Source organism: Leptinotarsa decemlineata, unplaced genomic scaffold (assembly GCF_025532065.1).
Source record: "Leptinotarsa decemlineata unplaced genomic scaffold, Ldec_3_MD MMD2_P_RNA_scaffold_11, whole genome shotgun sequence".
Lineage (NCBI taxonomy): Eukaryota > Metazoa > Arthropoda > Insecta > Coleoptera > Chrysomelidae > Leptinotarsa > Leptinotarsa decemlineata.
In genome coordinates, this window is record NW_027412525.1 from 3,017,101 (window position 1) to 3,039,097 (window position 21,997).

General features: G+C 33.8%; 1 protein-coding gene across 4 annotated transcripts in view; it reads left to right on the forward strand.

Moving 5' to 3' along the window:
* LOC111503573 (glutamine--fructose-6-phosphate aminotransferase [isomerizing] 2) overlaps positions 1-21,997 on the forward strand; it is a 94,622-nt gene that overhangs the window by 53,533 nt on the left and 19,092 nt on the right. Inside the window, exons 3-9 of one of the 4 annotated variants that reach the window (XM_074169743.1) lie at positions 36-125; positions 2,175-2,488; positions 4,741-4,882; positions 6,200-6,226; positions 9,501-9,518; positions 13,401-13,555; positions 17,847-18,062. In XM_074169743.1, the coding sequence (XP_074025844.1) occupies positions 36-125; positions 2,175-2,488; positions 4,741-4,882; positions 6,200-6,226; positions 9,501-9,518; positions 13,401-13,555; positions 17,847-18,062 (962 nt within the window). The remainder of the gene's footprint in view (positions 1-35; positions 126-2,174; positions 2,489-4,740; positions 4,883-6,199; positions 6,227-9,500; positions 9,519-13,400; positions 13,556-17,846; positions 18,063-21,997) is intronic. The other 3 variants (XM_074169750.1, XM_074169753.1, XM_074169759.1) reach the window with 3 other exon arrangements.

Genomic DNA, 21,997 nt, shown 5'->3' on the forward strand with positions numbered 1-21,997 from the left:
TCGTTGAAGGTAATCAAAAATTCTTGTTCAATTAGGTGTTGCCGTCGATTCAGCTGCATCCAAGGACATCTCAATAATCAAAAAAACTGGAAAGGTAGCTCTTCTCGAGGAGGAAATAAAAAGTCGTAAGTTAACCACGGTTCCTAATAATTTGGTAAATTGAAAGTGATTTTGGTGGCATTGAAAAATCGAACAGTTTCTTGTCGTTCCGTATTGGGTCATTCAGGGTCATTCTTTAACTACCGAATTTATCGAACTAGTACTTAATATACAGTAGGTTTCGCTTCAACAATTCGGAGGAACTTGTGTTTTTGGAAATTATCTCACTTATATTTTTGATAAAATGGTGGACTTAATCTAAGATGCCCATACGGCATATTTTTGGAAGTGTAAAATATATTTTCAAAACCGGAAAAATGCTTATGATCTGACAGAAATGATGACTTTGTTTGGCATACCTAGTCGCTATCAATGCTTCGATAATAAAGAAATTATGAGAAACTAACAGATTTTGTATAAAATTTTGTTTCACCTTCGTTTGTTTCGAAACGAAACATTCATCTCTGTCAAGATAAGTACACAGTAAGTTCTGCCGGAAAACAACTATTTCCTCGGCTAATATCACGCCGAAACTTTAATTATATCCGACAGAAACATATGCAGATGTTTTCCGTTCAGTAGGTCCATGCTAAAATGTCCAGCCTGGTATCAGCCTGGAAAGTAGTTGTTTACTGGCAGGTATTTACCAGAACCTACTGTGTAGATACGTGTTATTGTTCTTTTATGAGCATTTCATGTTTCTTGGAATTTATAAACGTTCCTAATAATTATCTCGCAAATATTGTTAATAGTCAATAAAATAAACAATTCAAACTGAAGTAAATCAAATTACCTAAACTGTATCCATCCAATAAACAAAGTAACCCAAACAAAGATAAATGCGTGATCAAACCATGATCACCGCGCACATTCACATCTATTAGGTTAAATTCACAAGCCTCATTACAATGGCCAATTAGATTTACCTGCAATCGACTGACGGAATTCATTGTTACGGTGTCGGAGTGGGCAGTTACGTTTTAACGTCTGTGGTGTGTACATACGGTATTTTAAGTTATGTACAAGTACTGATACGGCCGAAGAAACTGCTAATTTGTGTCCCTACACTCAACCTAAAAATTTTTTCTATTCCCAGCCGTATATTGTTAAAAAAAAATAAATTTCGGTCGTTCCTTAGTGCGACTCTATACAAGCAGGATTGTCTGGGAGATCACGTGCATTCCATTGCTTAAATGGACAGAGTATAAAAACACAATTTGTTCAGGCCAGTCTCAACTAACCTATACTGTGGGAGATGGACTGACACCTACTAGAAAACTACTCCCGTGGCTAATACCACGACAGACTTTGGATTATATCCAACAGGTGTCAGTGCAGGATTCTTCACTGAAGTAATTCCTGCATATGCTGTTGGCGATACAACTGCTGGAATCGAACACACTTGCAGTCTGGTTTGGCCACTCGTCAGTGCAAGGTAGTGTCCATCATCAACATGAAGTCGATGATTTTCCATAATTAAAAATCGATTTCCTTTCAGAGTATCATTCCTCGAACTAGGCTGAAGCGAACAACGAACAACATAATTTATCATCGTCACATCTGCTCATGAACGAGGTAACCAACCGCATATCCGAAGTAGAAACAGATTCTCTTTGTACCAAAAGTAATAAAGAATTCCAATTCTGACAGCAAACCAATTATAAAAAAATTCTGTATGAATTTTTAATTTCATATAAAGGAAGCTGATATTCTCGAAACCTATCACTAAAATTGTTGAAAATTCAGTACCTTGTCACTACATTAAAAAATCACTGCTGTTAAATCTTATACTACTGGAGATATATCTTGTGGGAGTGAAATTCTCTGTTATGTTGATTAAAATGATCGTCAAATTGACTTGCAGTTTGTGAACTGCCAGTAACGTAATATTAATGATTTAATAAGTTGTATTTGTTATCTGATAGAAATACAGTAAACCACGCCTCTAACCTCACCAATCCATCAATTCAACTAGAGCTCAAGTAACCCGATAACGCTATGAATTTTTTATAAAGTTTATAAACTGGTCCAACCTCATTATTTCTAAGGTTGAATGTTGCTGATTTCTATTTCAGGAAGTAACGAACTTGATGTATCAGGCACAGTTGAAACACATTGCGGAATCGCCCACACTCGATGGGCTACTCATGGAATACCCAACGAAGTGAACAGTCATCCTCAGCGCTCAGATCCCCGAAATGGTTTTGTTGTTGTTCATAATGGTATCATCACCAACTACAAGGCAGTTCAGACATTCCTGGAAAAAAAAGGACATGTATTCGAGAGCGAGACAGATACAGAAATTATCGCCAAGTTGATTTACCACTTTCATGAACAACATCCGAATTATTCTTTCAGGGAGCTCGTGGAAAATGTAGTGCAACAGTTGGTAAGAATTCAAATTAATTTTTATGTCGGATCGACTCTGAATCAATTTTACTACTAATTATACGATTCACAAATCATAAATGTATAATTTCAATATTGTGGAAAGGGGCCGAAATAATATTGATGATAATAAATTCAATTTCATCTACGAATATGTACAGGTTGAGTCAACAAGATTTCCTCGGTCCATTGTTATCAGAGTAAACAATTTTTTGAACTGCTCAATTTTTTTCATATCGATAAATGAATTTGTAAAATATCTGTTTTTTTATAGTATGCCTCTGATAAAATATGTAGTGAAATGTTCAAACATTTTATACAAATTAAAGAATACAGGGTGTTCCATTTGAAAAAGTTGAATTATGTCTGTTTGAAAATGAATGAAACCTGACTGGTTTTACCGAGCACCCTATATATTGTTTCCGCAAGTTAAAATTTCAGAAATTATCGTAGTGATGTTGACTGACTATTCCTAAAAAATCCACTTAATTGTTGTAGACATGCGGGTGGTGTATTAAAAAAATAGTGTCTGCAAGATAGGTTTTTCTTGAATAACTTGGCAATGCCGCGTTGGAAAATCGAAAACAAAAATTCCTCAGAGAGTAAAAACATATGGGATCGAATGACGTATTTATATGCTGGGTGTTATATTTAAAAATTATAACTTTGATTGGCCACGCTCGCCCATTAGGCGAGAAAATAATTTTTAAAGATAGTATTTATCGATATGACTGCAAAAAAAAAATTGACCAATTTGTACGTGTATATGAAAGAATATTCTGTGCATGATCTACATATCTTTGTAAAGAGTTCATGTTGGAATTAATTATTTTCTTCGTTTTTTTTTTAAGTTACCCACATTTTTTGTAAAAAGATGGAAACGTAGAAAATCTTTTCCAAAAACTAAACTATCCTAAAGAATATTCATTTTTCAATTTAATGCATGTGGCAAAACCTGAAAATAATAAAATTCTTCAATAAACTTGTACCAAAATCGTCAAAAGTCGAAGAAGTAGGAAGATCAGATCTTCAAATTTATACCTCATATATGCATCGTTAGGTGTTTGGGTGTTTATGAATAATACCTATGCACATTTTCAAATCTTTATTCAAAGTGAAAATGGTATGCAAAAGTCACAAAAATCGAATATCATTTGTTTAATTGCTGACAAATATGGAAGACCTTTGTATTACTCATAAAGTCATATTCAAATTCAAGTTGTTTATATCAATTCTAATATGGATAAAACAGTTACTATTCATACAAAATTCATATCTTCCGCTTCTTCAAAATAGTTTGGCCTGGCTTGGCTCTATTTCCATTCAGTCGGACAGTGAAATTAATACAAGATAAGCATGGAAATATGAACGTTTTAGATTGTCGTTCTAGCAGTTCTTTTAACAACACAAAGTCTTCAGTTCTCTGTTTCTCAGATATAAAGCTAGATTAGGGTTTCCATGAAAGCTATCTCAAAGACTTCAAACCAACGAATTGGGGGTTCAAAGCTGTTTTTTGTTACGAATTAGCCGAGTTTGAGTTCTAAGTTCTATTACTATATCGAGTTTTGTATCGAAGGTATTTTCGAGTTCATTGGCCGTAGTCTACAGGTTTCGTGTGTGACGTTTCGTCTACTACTGCGGTGGATATTGTCAACGGTGATGAGGCAATGGACGAAGTGTTCGGTTTTTTCTCACAGCAGAACAACCCGAATGAATACGAATAAACAAACGTTAAAGTATATTTAGAAGTGAAAATAATTATTGAACTGAAATTAAGTGACATTTTTCTTTTCTTTACTCTTGACACTATTAATACTAATATCGAACAATATTTTCCCGAATTTATATGCAAATAACACTTTCTGTGGTATTTTCATGTGTTTTTGAAACACATGTAGTGGTTCTGTAAAGTGTTCAGTCAAAACCTCACAAAGTATTACTTGAATATTATATGAATTTTCATCGGCCAAAAATATAATAAATCTGACCGATAAATAGAAATCCATTATAATACTTCAATATGAGATTTTCAATTGACAGTGACACGTTTTTCGCTGTACAGTAGCATCTTCAGGCGTTACAATACATGTGACGCCTGATGTATTGTAACGTTTGAAGATACTACTGTATAGCGAAACACGTGTCGCGGTTTTGTAAACTGTCAGGTGGAAATCCCACTTTGAAGTGTTTTTTGAACAAAGTATCGGCCAATTCTAACACATATCATGAATTTATTCGTATGTTCAATTTCAGGAGGGAGCTTTTGCCTTATGCTTCAAGTCCAAATATTTCCCAGGAGAATGTGTAGCAACCCGTAGAGGTTCTCCACTCTTGGTGGGAATAAAGACTGCCACACGATTGGCTACAGATCACATTCCCATTTTGTATGGAAAGGGTGAGTTTTTTGACAATAACTTGCACAATTTCCTCTCATCAACATATTTGTCTCGAATAGTATTTCAAACTTGAATTCACCAGGTTGCGGAGTCTGTAGTTTTGAAAAAACTAAAGGTAACAGGTTTTGCATGGTATGTGTTGCATGATTTTTTCAGCATGAAATAGTTTGTGAATAACGTTAGAAGAGCTTGTTTAACTTTTCACTAATTTTCACTTTCCATTTGTTACTAAAATAAACTAATCGTAATTTAGACCATTTAATGCTAGTTATCTTTTAAGATGTTTTCATATTTTTATCATTTCCATTATTGAGTTACCATCCTTTTCACCAATTACCTCATACCTGCATTTTTTTGAAATTTTGTGTTTTCAATTCAATTTTCGTTATCTAAAAAAATACTTCAGTAAATTTTACAAATGTGATTTAGTTTGAGAAATGTTATGCCATTTTTGTTTTATTATGGTTACTTCAATATCATTATATTTAGAATACTCATAAAATTGTATCATATGGAACTAATTAAAATTTTTCAAAAAAATAGTAAAAATTTGACTGGGAGGCAATGACTTGACATCCAATATGCACTAACTTGAGGAGTATTCAAATTTCTATTGTGCAACATATAATGGACCGCACTGTATTAATATTGTGACGAATTGAAACTAAATGTAAAAAAAAACCATTTTTTTTGCTTCAAATTAACTCTAAACACTGAAGATAGAAAGAAATAAGTATGCCACCCTTCAAAAAATAATTTTGGATAAATTCAAAACATTCTTGAACCATTTTTTCTGGTTACTATGGTGATAAAAGGATGAAAATGAAACATTCAATAATTTAAAAAAAATTATCGGGTTCTGCTCCAATTATTTTCGATGTAGTCATTTTTCATATTCCATATTGTTTCACCAGTATTATATAATTTATTATTGCGTATAACACAATTATACAACAATCCACGCAAATTTACCATTTGCATGGATTAATTCATTCATGGTTAAGTTCATAAAGATCATTTATATTTCATGAACAAACAAATACTCTGAAGGTACATATATATTATAGTTATTTTTATCAAAAATCAAGTACACCATACACTTGCATGTTAACCAAAATGTTCTCACAAGCACAAGTAAATTCATGTGCATAGAATCAGTCATCCATTTTCACCTAATAATCAAATCATCAGTAACATTTTTATGTTGTAATTTAGAAACAACGTCATTATTGTTGGTGACATTTTTAACAATGTTTTTAACAAAATATTTTGTTCCTTCTTTTGTTCCTTCTATGGATACCTTTGGCACTATGTAGAAGATCCACCTCCATCTCCAGCTGCAGGTATATAAGAATCCTTTTTGAGTTATTAATATTTCACCCTCTGTGTTATATGTTTATATTTATTCAAGGTTGGGTGGTGGGTGACACCTTTCTTTGGTTGAAAATATCGATTTTTTTACTGACTCACTTGAGTTCCTATGATGCAAAAACTAAAAACATATAAACTCTTTTCACTTCTTTTTAGTATACTCGAATATGGGATTTGAATATTTATACAAACTGAATGTATAAAAATTTGAAACCAAGCATATACTGTGGAAGGGTAACTACCCCCATTACCCCCTTGTATAAGCGCTTGCTTCTTTTGAAAAATTTTGCCTTAATGGTTTGATTGAGCTCCATTTTGAAACGAAGCGAAATAAATTTTTCTACCAGATAAATATACCAATCAATATTCGTCAATCTGACCTGAAGTACAGTATTTTAGATTGAAATTTATCTAATTTTCTAAAAACCATAGTAGAATAATTTTTCCTATCATAATAAAATCTTTAATGCACCAAATACCTAATAATTTTTAAAATGTTTTTCTTAAATTGGTTGAAAAACCATTAACGACAGTTTTTCTTGACAACTGTCAATATAAACTCAGTCACTTTCATTGACAGTTTTCATTTCTACCAACTCAATTCCAATTAATGGGAAAATTAAGGAAGGGAATGCGGATTTATGTTGGTATCAACAGAAAAAAAAACGGAGACTTGAAAAAATCATCAATAAATTAACATTAAATTATCGTAAATGTCAGTGTATTAGTAAAAAAAAAACTCTTTCATTTTTCGAAATCAAGATGCAGTCTTTAATGAATTAGGAAACAGATATGAAACGAGCAGATGTGGCAAAAGTTTCAAATTATTTATCACAAACTTTGAATTTCCGAAATTCAGAATTTTGATTATTGAATCCGAATGCAAAAACACTATTAGATATTTTATAAAAAAATACCGTTGATACAATTACAAGGTATGTTGTAGAAAATGTACTCTGCAAATGTTTTATTTGATTAGTTTATGATTACTATATTCTTTGTTTTGGAAACAAAAAAATAAATCAATAAAATATACTTGTGTCCCTTTCATGGGTATCACTTCGCGATTGTAATATAAGTAATAAAAAATAATAGCTTATTGGAAACGTGCCTGAAACAATTTTTCAATAGAATGGATAATTATCAGCAATCAAATTGAATCAACTTCTGATGAGGTTCGTGAAAAGCCCCTCGAGAAGGATGTTTCAGTTCTGTTATATGGAGGAGTTGTTTTGAAGGAGTCTACTATGATATTTACATACATTTTATTGTAAGTTCGACTTTAGAAGAAAAATCAGATTAACACTGCAGGAATTTTTTAAACTGGTTTTTGACAATGTTTAAGATTCATAATTTTTCAAAGACCCTGGAATGAGAATTCTCGTTTTCTCATTTTTTTCGTTTTTTTTTTTTAACAAATTCTTAATTCTTCGAAGTGAAGGCCTATATTTCTCAATAGATAAGGGAAAAAGAAGTAATTTGCAGATGCATTATTTACTATTACATATGAAGTAGACTGGTGGGTATGCAGTAATAGTAAAAATATTTAATTTCACTTTGAGACATCACATTGAAATTCTGGAAGTTTACTGGAAAAAATATGTTGTAAGCTTTATTACATGAATATTTCTGTGATAATATTTTTTAATGAAATAGGGACAAAGTGAACTTGAATAAATGTCTCACCCACCTCCACCTTCAAAATACTAGACGCGCTTGATGTGTTTCTGAGGTCATCTTGGGAATAATTTGAAAGAGTTTTGGACAATTAGCCCTTAGGTGATCTCTCATGTCACAAAAGTAAAATATTTGGAGAAGATATTTTACTTTTGTTTTGGTAATTGCCTGCTTCTTATATTGTTACAGAAAATATAATTGCAGTGTTTTGTTGGAGTGTTTGACAGATGTAGATCTTTCAAAATATTATTTGAACATAATGAAATGTAGAGATATGTGTTAGGAATTTTTGTTTCTCGATGTTGATATATTCACAGGTGGTTAACTGCTATTTATTCAAAGTGACCGAATATGAACGTTTTTTTTTCATTCGCAGTTGATTGTCACGTTATTCGTACATTCAAAATAGATTTTAATACTGGAGAGGTGTATACGAGAGATGTATACATATTAGAAAATAAATATTTCGAAATATTCATCTCTCCCAACTACACATACCGGAGAACAACTCCTTCCCCAGCTAATGCCACGCTGTTTCAGGCCCGTTTCGAGGTGTTACCCCTCATCAGTGCAGGAAAGATCCGACTCAAATAACAAAGTGTCTAGGACTCAATTTTGTGTCGGATCTTTCCTGCACTGGTGAGAGGTAATGCCCCGAAACCGGTCTGTAGGCGATCTACTTGAATGATAATACTGCTTCTGGATGAACGAGAAACATCTTCTGAACTAACCTCTGTGAGGTACCTTGCATATATGTATATCGGATATAATTCAATATCAAGCATGGAATCAGCCGGGGAAGTAGTTGTTTTCTGGCAGGCATTTATCAGAACCTACGATGTAGGTAGTTGGGAGAGATTAATATTTCGAGATTTCATTTTGAAATATTTAATTTCTCATATATTCATACATTGCCTAATTGTTCGATTTGTAAAAGCTTTCAAGATGTTTTGTAAAATTTTAGTCACCCTGTATAAAAATACACATAAAGAATATTAATTAATTTATCAAATGTGTATAACTTGTTGAAGTTTGATGGTATCCCATTATCACACACTTACTGAAGTAGCAGATTTTTAATTTGATAGTGATTTTTTGTCTACCTTGAAACACTCCAACAATTCCAAAAATATATTTCAAGTATTCTTGGATAAAACAATTCCCAGATTAGATTATTTTTATTTGCTTGCATAAGTTTTGAAATCCAAGAAATGTATGCAGGTATAGATAAAGGCATATTATAAATTGTTATTTCCACTGAAAAATGTTAATAAATATGAGGTATGACGATTTTTTTAAAGTCAAACAAATAACATGCAGGATCATTTTAAATACGATTACAATGGAAAAAGATTAATCAATATCAATATGTCGTTTTATAGAATACTTGAAAGTGTAATTTCTGTATGAATAAAAAATTATATCATTATATTTCAATATAATTCTTTATTTTTATTCAATATTTGCGCTTTGAGGAATGATTACCAGCTTTTATTTATTTGTTTTATGTTTGTTTTCCGTTTTTAATGTTTGTTTTCTTCCTGTTTTATTTCTGGGTTCCCCCTGCAGAAGCAGATTCCAATCCAGGTAGTACCATTTGTCGTTTTCTTTTTCTAACACTAGCTTATATAAGGCTTTCTAATAACTAGTACATCTGTGACTAGCTAAGTCTGTAACCAATGAGGTGGTGGTTGAAAAGTATACTCTATTAATGAAGTGGTAAGTTGCTTATAGGTCAGTATTAGTATTAGATATATTTAAAGTATTAAGTAGATATTTATGAGCATGTTTTTTACTTATGTTATTTTAATGAAGATTTTATGTTTCGGTGACTCTTGATGTTGTATTCCTGACACTAGGCTACTGTTGAAGATAAGAAAATTTATAATTACATAGATAGATAATTTTCATTTCCAAAAAGTACTACAATGTTACTTAGAGAACATATTATTGGAGAAATCTATTTTAGGTTTTTTGTTTACACCGCTTTTGGCCAAATTATTAACTTTTTAATATGCTTGCTTGTTAGTTTTACTTCATTTCAGAATTCTATATAAAACGACTTTTCTTGGAACAATGATTGGCTGTATAAGCTGGAACATAATATTTTGCAAATGCGATATTTTCAATGTGATTGGATTCTTTGTTTTTGGATTATGTGTCAAAATTTTCAGCACTAAATGGACCCAATTTTCAGAAATCAATATATACTCAATGTTCAACTGAACCAACTGACGATTTCTACATATTAGCTTGAATTCCACTCGCACCTAGAGTTAAAAAATGTTGTTAATGATAGTAATGAACTTATTTTACAACCTTTATTGTGGGGAATTCAAACAACAGTTTATAAAAGGCAACATTGTTTTGCTATGCAATAGCTTTTTTAGTATCAGAAGTAAGTGGTAATATACTGCTGTTGATGCCTCATGATAGTAATGAACTTATTTTACAAACTTTAGTGTGGGATATTCACACAACAGTTCATAAAACGCAACATTGTTTTGCTCTGCAATAGCTTCTTCAGTATCAGAAGGAAGTGGTAATATACTGCTGTTGATGCCTCATGATAGTAATGAAGTTATTTTACAAACTTTAGTGTGGGATATTCAAATAACAGTTCATAAAACGCAACATTGTTTTGCTCTGCAATAGCTTCTTCAGTATCAGAAGTAAGCGGTAATATACTGCTTTGTTGCGTCATGATTGTAATGAACTTATTTTACAACCTTTAATGTGGGATATTCACACAACAATGTATAAAACGCAACATTGTTCTGCTCTGCAATAGCTTCTTTAGTATCAAAAGTAAGCGGTAATTTACTGCTGTTGATACCTCTGTGGTTAAACTCAATATACACTTTCGTTGTGGAATAAACTTCCCAAGACGTATCTCCAAAGTAAATGTAATCTACAGCGATTTAAATCCAATGTGTCGCATGGGCACCGCTCACCGAAGACTGCTTGTGCATCTCCATAAAAAAGTCTAGCCTAACAGTTTACAAAGCGCATCACGTGTTTCACTATACTGCAGCTTTTATAGCTACATCAACTAATACTAATAATACATTAACTAATACTCTTTGAAAGACATTTTTTGTGGAGGACCCAATACTTCCTATTGTTTTTTTTTTATTTATTACCTTCCACAATCTGAAAAATAAACAAATCTAAATCAGTAGAGAATCTGCTGAAGTGTAATAAAGAGCAAACTGAAAAGTTCTCCCCGAAAAGTTACCGCGTAAAATAAACCACTGAAAAGTCCGATTAGTCAGTCGTATTCATAAGTTTTGCCTACAAATTCTCACACACTGAACTACACCCAATTAAATATCTGCTTAAACTTCTTGAGCAATGCAAGAACATAGGTATATAAAATAAAAAACAAAAGAATCAAAAGCAACAACGATCTACTAGTCATCAACCAATTTTATGAGTATAATACAAGGGGAGAAATGACTTACACCTGAGATTGGTAAGAACGAACAAATAATTTATTATGGCAACTCTAACCTTACAAGTGTTACAAGTTTTGGGGCGTTGTCACCTAACTGCCTATGTTTAGTTGTCAGCAACGTCAACGCTACCTTCCTTTAACCAAGGGTATATACTTGGATGTCTACCTTATAAGCAATGTGTACAAAATTAAACCTTCAGATTTGAATGACTTAAAAGAACGAATAACGCTTGCGATTAGGTCGGTCACGCTTGATATGTTAAATAATGTTAGAAGACAGTTTTATTTGAGATTAGGATGTTGCCAAGACGTTCGCGGTGAACATTTTGAACATCTACTTCGGTAACATCCATAGTTCTTTTTCGTATTCTACATTTCATTACGTTTTGCATTACATTTTAGTTTTTGGGTGTATTTATCAAATTTCGGTAACCACATGATTTAATTTATTTTATCTTAATTGTTGCAATAAACTTGAAAGCAATAACATAAGAGAAGGTAGGGGTAGCGATAAGAGAATGAAGAGACCTTTCAAACGATATATCACAAACCTATACTTCCCATTTAAAAAAATGGAGGTTGTACTTGTCATTCGTCTGTTGTCTCAGTGCACCCGACTCAAATTCAGTAATCACTTTCCCCAGTAAGTGGGGAGTGGTCATTGGTTAGTGATACTGACAAACCATCCAAATGGGTGGAAACTTTGGCCACAGGGCCTGACCCCTTTTTGGGTTTAACTGATTATAAGCCAATATAGTATTTGTAGCCAAATTATGCCATCATCTTAGAAATCAATACGAGACAAAAAACAGTTTCAAGTAGACTTGAAAACAAATTTTGATTTGATAAAATAAAACACGATTGTTACATGCAGCCTATAAAAATATACATTTTCTTTATCGAAAATTTCATAGGGATATCAGTTATGAACCTGTAATCAATAAAGATATAGAATATAAAATCTGGACAATATATCTCTGTAAATAAAATTGGTTCAAATTTTTGTAACAAAAAACTGGTCGGATCTGCCAAAACTATTGATATAGCTATAAATAGATATGATCCATCTCACCATTGGTTTCAAGAGTCTGTGAAAGTTCTTGAGTAGTTACCAGTACATTGGATTCTATGAACCGTTGAATGTTTTTCAAAGGATACAACTTAGGTATGCCACTTTTTTATTTTGGAATGAATCCCATCTGAATTCAGGCAAATTCCTACTCTAGTATCTAATAGTTTTATGTTTGAAATGAAAAATTGTTGTAATATGTACTCAATGTTGGTCATCAGAAATTGAAAAATTTAGCATTGAAAAATTCACCAAAATTAATTATTTGAGTGTATTCTGATCAAAATCTTCAGATGATGTGGTGCTGCAGGTTTTTCCGGGTTTTCCTGCAGCTGAAAAAGCAAATGCGCCACTGGAATCAATGAAGTCGCCCCGGAGCGCCAATTAATTTTTATTGTTGTTTTATAATTTTGGAATTATTATATAAACTTTCTGAAATAGAGTTAACATGATTCAATTGATCAATACCTACATGATATTACATAAAGGTAATTGATTTCAATTTTTTTCTGCAGTGGGGAAATTAAGTACCTGTATAGTTCCATTCTGGTTGTATAATGTGTCTTGTCCATCCTAGGCTGGAATGTGTTTTAGTGGAGAATGTAATTTTTCATCAAAAATTCTACTCAATAAGTTTATAATCCTTTTTTCTATATTTTTTTTGAATTTGTATCGATTTTCATATGATGATTGTTAAATCCGATTTTATTTTTCCTTTAATGTAATATTTATGTTCATTTAAATTCTCCGCTATGATTTTTGTATGCACTTTTTGTCATATTTTTGTGCTAAATACTCTGTTATATTTCACAATTTTCATGTTTTAACAAAGCAAGAAAATATAATACAAAAAATTGTTCTTTTTGCTGCTGGGCTTGAACAGTGGGTGTCTGGTATAATAATGCTTATTTTTCAATTAAAAAAATTCTATACTTAATTTCAGAACACAGACCACATGGTAGAGGAGAATTTCCCACATTACCAAGGACCGGATCCACGTCTGAGTTTGAACCATTGGAAGATAAACAAGTTGAATATTTTTTTGCCTCTGATGCTTCAGCTGTAATTGAACATACTAATCGAGTTATTTATTTTGAGGTTAGTAAACTGAGAACTGTTGGCTTTTCCTTATTCCCTATTTGTTTTACAATTCTATCAGTATGTCACATTTATGTAGAAAATAATAGATAGATAGATAGAAAATGATAAAAGATTATTTATTTCCATATATACATACAAATTCCAGAATTGGTATATCTGTATCTCTGTATCTGTAGAGTAAGGAGGGTGAGTGTTAGCCCACAGCACTTAGGCCACATGTGACCCATTGCACATCCTCCCGAGGAGTTGTCCTCCAAGGTCATCGTCCATCCTCTCCTTTCCAGGAAGGTGGACTGGTCGCTGTGATACATCTCCTTTATATCGGCAGTTGTAGGCCAAGACTCGCCGAACACACATTCTCTTATTGACGATAACTCCGGGCACTCGCACAGGACATGCCTGACAGTCTCATATTCCTGTTCACACATCCTGCATAGAGGTGTGTCCACTAGCCCCATATTATGGAGGTGTTTCCTTAGTTGACAGTGGCCAGTCAGAAATCCTACTGTTAGGCGTACATTTTTCCTGGTCATCGCCAGATATTTCTTCTGGTCCAGCTTTCCAGTGTCGCCCAAAATGATCCTGGCAAGATTACATCCTTTGATTTCATCCCATCTCTTTAAGGATTGAGCAAGGATTGACTAGTTCCGCAATTGTCAAGTCATCAGGCCGTAGGTGCCACTGGGTCCAAAAAATTCTTAGTCCAGCCGCTTCCTTGGCTAAAGGACGAGAATTTGAGGACTTTGGTGGAGAATAACTCATCATGAACGGTGCGTGGGACGGCGGAATAATTAGACGTCAGCTCCCATGCGGTTTTTGATGGTTTTGAAACGTATTGGGAGCGTCAAAAAGCTCGAAAAGCTCGATCAACAGAAATTCTTGTGATGCATTGTTTGGAACCGTTGGTGTAGTAATGAATATTACTGGAGTTTTTTCCCAACACCGAACCGTTATTTTAAAACCTCGGCACGTGTTTCGATGACGCAGTGATCATGTTCAAGAGGAAGATCAAACTAATCATACTTACAAAGTTATCCTTATTTATACCATAGATACCTCTTCAAGGTATCTGCGTCTAAAGTGCCTTAAATTAATTTCACAATATTGCCTTATCTACTAGTCTCAAATTAATTTTACAATGTGTTCTTATGTAATAGTCAGGTAAATTTTATAATTAAAATATCATTTTAACAAGCTATATAGTATACTATTAGGTATTGATCCACTAGCGTTATTCATAATACTATTATGTTTACTTATTTCTACACTCTCATAGGCATCTAGATGCCTGTTGTTGTTAACTTGTCTAACTAATCTTAATGAAGTGAAGTCTATAGAATGGTTTTGTTGCAAAATATGATGGGCGACTGCTGATTTTTCAGGTCTTCCATATTTTAAGTGTGCTAAGTGTTCCTTATATCTTATTTCAATAGATATTTTGTCTGTCCATAATATTTTACATCGCAGACCTTTTATTTAATTCCGTAAATTCCAGACTTTTCCGAATTCTCGGCTTTTTGGTCTTCCTAAAATGCTCTGTAGTCTATGACTTGTTTTAAAAACACCTCCATACGTAGTTCCTCGAAAATCTTTCCAAAGTTCTTTGTGTCTTGGTGGTATGGATCTGAGATATATTTATCTTGGTTTTTGTTTTGTTTTTGAAAGTCGAGATTTCGTTCATTCTTAACCTAAATTTCTTCTTCCTTATTATGTCACCTACAATACCCCTTAAGAAACCGTTAGTGGCTGCTGTTTCCTGTACGTTTTTCTTTTATGAACCTCTCTCACGTGTGAGAGGAAAAGTCAAAAGACGATGCACTAGAAAATTCAGCCCAGCACGTTTGTGCTGTCCACAGTGATGTGAACTGTCAAGAATATAGCTGTACATGCCTATTTCTTTTCTAAATACATCATATTCTAGCCCTCTATATTGGCTCCTCATTACCAAAACGTCAAGAAATGGAAGTTGTCCTTCATTTTCTAACTCATATGTAAATTTTATTGATGGAAATCTGTTATTCAAAAAAGGAAACAATGTCCCCAATATTCGATTTTTTGTTATTGAATATTGCGAAGACATCATCCACATACTTTAGCCATATCCTAGAAAAATACTTTGACTTTTCTTTGGTTTCCATTTCGAATCTGTTCAGGTTTGCCAGGTAGAGGGACAAAGGATTATCCATAGCTGTTCCTTCCTGTTGTTCATAAAAGCAACCTTCTACCTAGAACCGGTTTTGTTTCATACACAAATTAGTGAGAGAAAGGAACTCATCAATTTCGTTATTATTGAAATTATTTTTCTCTAGTAATTCCCTGAGGTATTGGGATGCTAGAAAATAAGGAACTAACATCAAAGGAAACCAAAATCTCATCTTGCAGAACACTGTTTTTTGTATTTTGTATGCGGAACCAGGTTTTAGTATCAAAAACTCCTTAGAGTTCATTACCATTGTTATTAACATTGCCTACCCAGGTCACGAAAACAACAGGTATCTAGATGCCTATGAGAGTGTAGAAATAAGTAAACATAATAATATTAGGAATAAAGACCAAGACTAGTAGATAAGGCAATATTGTGAAATTAATTTAAGACACTTGAGACGCAGGTACTTAGAAGAGGTATCTATGGTATAAATAACTTCGTATGTATCTTCCTCTTGAAGATGATCACTTGGTGATCGAAACACGTGTCTAGGTGTTGAAATAACGGTTTGGTGTTGGGAAAAAACTCCAGTAATATTCAACAGAAATTCTGTTATTCTTTGCTTTTACACAAACAGAATGATCCTTTTTTGGATCGGATCGTTTCATGTGATGAAAAGTGGATCCTCTACGTCAATAGGAGACGTTGAAGACAGTGGTTGGAAAACGATGAGCCAGCCACCCAAGCACTTCACAAAAAAAGACCATGGTCACTGTATGGTGGTCAGCGGCTAGTGTGATCCACTATAACTTTCTGCTGCTGCGTCAGCAGCAGCCGGCACTGGTCAACATAAGAGGTCCGATCCTGCTCCACGACAGGGTCCGTCCGCACGAATTGAGCGTCGAAGTTCTGCTGGTAACTTGTGTTACATTGACAAAAGTGCACTGATTCTAATGGCGCTAATGGCGCACTGAGATATTACAGTTTAAAGTAGACTCATTAAAATGGACAATACTTTTAAAACATCCTAATAAAAGAAAAATACAAATGTGAACAAACGTCAATAACAAAAAAAATTAAGTGATTGCAAGAGCCGCACATTTCACAAGTTTGTGCAGGGAGCAGGTGCAAACATATCAACAGCAAGCCGAATATATAAACTAATCTGTACACTTATTGAATACCCGCATCCACTGTTCCTCAATATCAAACAAAGGGCCTTGAAAACAATTAAAGTATCTGAAACAATGGCTATAAGAAAAATAAAAAGATTAAGGCATCCCAATAACCCCAAACACAACCCTCCAAACCCTCTGCTGTACCAACTCACTGGTATTATCCCTATCGAGGAAAGACTACCGTCACTTTCTTATTATTATTATCATTATTTTTTTTTACCGAAGTATGCGCTGGTCAGGCCCTATCCCCCGAAGCCCCGATACATTCGGGAGAGCGCGCCAGCATTATCAACCAACGACCACTCCCCACACCATGGGGTAAGTGATCATTGGGTCCGAGAATCATATGCCCTGAGCAAGCGCAGTGAGCCAAGAATGACAGCCGGTATGATTTTAAGATTCGAGAGTAGAGAGGGCATCATTCCACCAAGGACTCCAATAATCAGAACAACCATCTTGACAAAGTGATCTGGATAGAGTCTGCGGAGTTCGAAGAGAAAATCCCGATATTTTATTCATTTTTCCTCCTCTTTTCTGACGATATTCGTTTCGCCAGGAGCTGAAAACTCCATGACAAATATCGTTTTGCTCTGGTGGTCGAGAAGGACTACATCAGGCTCATTAGCTTGTATGAGCCTGAGGGTGGGAAACAAATAGTTCCAATAAATTCGGCACCTTCGTTCCCCACTACGGATTCAATATCCCCCGGAGCGTAGGGCAACACCTGTGTCTCGTCAATACCGTAAGGTGCAGTAGATGGTAATATAGCACTCTTGGCCGCGTTATGTCGATGGATATAGGCCGAGACCGCATATTATTATTATTATTATTGTAGCAAATAATAATCCAATGCCAATTCAAATAATAATAATTATGAATAGTCGATTTCAGAAAGGTAGAACAAATTATATCTGTTTGAGGTAATCCTATAGGCATCTGATAAAATTGTATCTTCATATTTCAGGATGACGACGTTGCTGCTGTCAAAAACGGTTCCCTCAGCATTCACAGGGTTCGTAGGGGTGGTGATGATCCTCACAAGCGTGAAATCACCACCCTCAAAATGGAATTGCAACAAATTATGAAGGGCAATTATGATTTCTTCATGCAGAAGGAAATCTTTGAACAACCCGAATCTGTCATTAACACAATGAGAGGGCGCATGAATTTTGAAAATGGAGTGAGTATTTTTTTGCTAAAATGTGTTTGATAAATGATGGTAAATCTTGAATGTTTAAAATTTGAATAAAGAGATTTCATTATATCAAAATTTAATCATCAACTGCATGAAATAGTTGTCTTGTTTATAGCCTGTTACTTTAATTTATGTTAGAAACTGACATTTACACTACGAAGGCCACAAAGAATTTTTGCATGAACATTCAAGAGATAGACTGGCTGAATATTACAAAACCCATGTAAAATGTGTTAATGAGTTTGTGTATTTCCAAACAACATTATTAATTTTTATCACACCAAAGGAGAAATGTATTCTTTCATCTGTTGATTAATTAAATATCATATATTTTTTTTTCACGTATAGTCAGTGGGCATACTTGAAGACTGGCTATAAATCAAATCATCTAAAGGAACAATTCGTTCAGGCCAGTCTCAACACCCTACACAGTAGGTTAATGGACTGACACCTATCAGAAAACAACTACTCCCCTGGCTAATACCACGAAGGGCGTTGGATTATATCCGACAGGTGTCAGTGCAGGATTCTTCACAGAAGTTATTCCTGCATATGCTGTTGGCAATACAACTGCCGCAATAGATTTTCAATTATTGGAACACACTTGCAGACCGGTTTCGGGCTGTTTGGCCACTCGTCAGTGCAAGGTAGTGTATATCATCAACATAAAGTCGATGATTTCCGATAATTGAAAATCGAATTCCGTCAGAGTATCATTCCTCGAACTAAGCTGAAGACTACAACAAACAACAGGTTTGTCGTCGCTCCATCTGCCTGTGAACGAGGTAACCAACTGCATATCCAAATTTGCCCAATTCCTCGTAAAAGGAAAAAAATCTTTCACGTATAGTCAGTGGGCATACTTGAAGACTGGCTATAAATCAAATCATCTAAAGGAACAATTCGTTCAGGCCAGTCTCAACACCCTACACAGTAGGTTAATGGACTGACACCTATCAGAAAACAACTACTCCCCTGGCTAATACCACGAAGGGCGTTGGATTATATCCGACAGGTGTCAGTGCAGGATTCTTCACAGAAGTTATTCCTGCATATGCTGTTGGCAATACAACTGCCGCAATAGATTTTCAATTATTGGAACACACTTGCAGACCGGTTTCGAGCTGTTTGGCCACTCGTCAGTGCAAGGTAGTGTATATCATCAACATAAAGTCGATGATTTCCGATAATTGAAAATCGAATTCCGTCAGAGTATCATTCCTCGAACTAAGCTGAAGACTACAACAAACAACAGGTTTGTCGTCGCTCCATCTGCCTGTGAACGAGGTAACCAACTGCATATCCAAATTTGCCCAATTCCTCGTAAAAGGAAAAAAATCTTTCACGTATAGTCAGTGGGCATACTTGAAGACTGGCTATAAATCAAATCATCTAAAGGAACAATTCGTTCAGGCCAGTCTCAACACCCTACACAGTAGGTTAATGGACTGACACCTATCAGAAAACAACTACTCCCCTGGCTAATACCACGAAGGGCGTTGGATTATATCCGACCGGTGTCAGTGCAGGATTCTTCACAGAAGTTATTCCTGCATATGCTGTTGGCAATACAACTGCCGCAATAGATTTTCAATTATTGGAACACACTTGCAGACCGGTTTCGGGCTGTTTGGCTGTTTGGTGTAGGGAAAAAACTCCAGTAATAAACGATGATGTTAATATAATGCAATTTAGTTTAATTCTTTATTCATCCATTTGAGTAATATTGCTATAGGACTAATCAAAAGTACATAAACATACAACTTGAGTAAGAAATGTTGAAATGAAATGTATACACACACACAGATACATATTTATATAGACAGATAACGTTTCAAAAAAAGTATTCTTATTTAAATTGAAAGAGTATATATTATGAGAGAATAATTTTTGGGAAAGAAAGGTTTTGGCTTTCTACTTCTCCATCTTGATACAAAACGTGGGAATATACCAAAGAAAAGAAAGAAGCAACAATTTCAAAAAATTAACTTTATATAAAGATGTGTAGATCATGAAATGAAGTAACTTTCAGACACAAACCGGAAGAAAAAATCCCTCTCGAAACAGCTATTTTCATATAAACATTGAATCACACAAAAGAAAATTACTTTTGAAACAGATAGATCTTTATTTAAATAGGATATCCTAATAATATACAAATCAACTAGAATGGTAGAAATAAAAAAAAAAGGTATGTGTTACATCTAGAAATGACTTAAATGTATGACAAACATAAGTTCAATAAAATATTTTTAAAGACAGTACTACAAAAACAGCAACATTATACATTCGAAAAATTTCAATGCAACATGTAGAAAGATAAATTACATAATTATTTGAAATATATAACGAACATTAGATGAATGGAATTATACAAATTACAGCTATAGGTAACAAAGACATAATACATATCATATTTGTTCATTTAAAACAAATTTCTTCAGTTCATTTTTGAACATGTTCAGAGATGGGCTATTTTTAATTGCATTAGGTAATTTGTTGAACCGATCAAAACCCTTGAAAAACAATGAGTTCATAGTATTTTTGTTTTTTGTTCTGTTAATATATAAGTTATTATTATTTCGAGTGAAGTGGTGGTGAATATCGTGATGAAAGACAATATACTGATTAAAATAAGATGGTCCTAAATTGTTCAATATTTTGTATACGAAGATCATTGTGAAGTATAGCAGTCTTTGGGAAATGGATTGCCAATTTAAAACATTGAGCATAATATTGATAGGAGTATCTCTACGGCACTTCAAAATGATTCTCATACCACGATTCTGAAGTTTTTGGAGTTGAGACAATTTATTCTGATTGAATAGATATAGGATAGAGGAACAATAGTCAAAGTGTGGCTGAACAATTGACTTGTAAACTGTGATACTTGACTCCGTTGAAAGATTATTGACAATTCTAGAAAAAAAGAATAATTTCTTTGAAATTTTTTTATGAATATACTCAAAATGTTCATCAAACGATAGAGTGTTATCTATCTGGAATCCCAGATATTTAGTTGAATTCACTATTTCAATTTTGTCATCATCAATGTTGAGATTAATAGTTTTAGAGTCTATTTGGCTGTATTTAAACTTGGTGGTGATTATCATCGCTTTAGTTTTCATCACATTCAGCTTGAGTTTATTAATTTTTAAATATTTGTTGACACTTGCTAGAGTATTATTCATTTTTTGTATAGCCATCGTAAGGTTTACATCGCTACATGCCAATAGAGTATCATCAGCAAAAAAGTTCATAAATTCACAGTCGACAAACAATGGCATGTCGTTTAAATATAGTATGAATAGAAGGGGTCCCAGAACACTACCCTGGGGAACTCCAACATAATTGTCAATTTCACAAGAAAACATGTCTTTAACTCTTACCCGTTGTTTTCTGTTGGTCAAGTAATTAGATAACCAATTATACACTTTGCCCTCAATTCCATATATATTCAATTTGGCTAGTAGTATAGACCTATCAATGGTCTCAAATGCTCTTTTGAGGTCAAGGAACACGACTACAACAAACTTATTATTATCCAGCTCAGATTTAAATTTGTTTAGAGATAGTTGCACTGATGACTCACACGAATGCAATTTGCGAAAACCCGATTGATTGTTGATTAAAATGTCGTTTTTTTCCACATATTCTATTAGTTGGTTATATACTGCTGTTTCAAGTACCTTCTCAATCGGAGGTAAAGTGTTGATTGGCCTGAATTCTTTACATTTAATAGTATGAGGAATTTTGGGTATAGGAACAATAGTACTACTTTTCAATCTTTCTGGTATTTCGCCAGTTTCAAGAGAGGTGTTGATAAGGTGCAATATAACGTGACCGATAGTCTCAAAAACTTGTTTCAATATTTTGAAGTTGAGGATTTCATGTATACTGCACTTATTATCCAAGGAAAT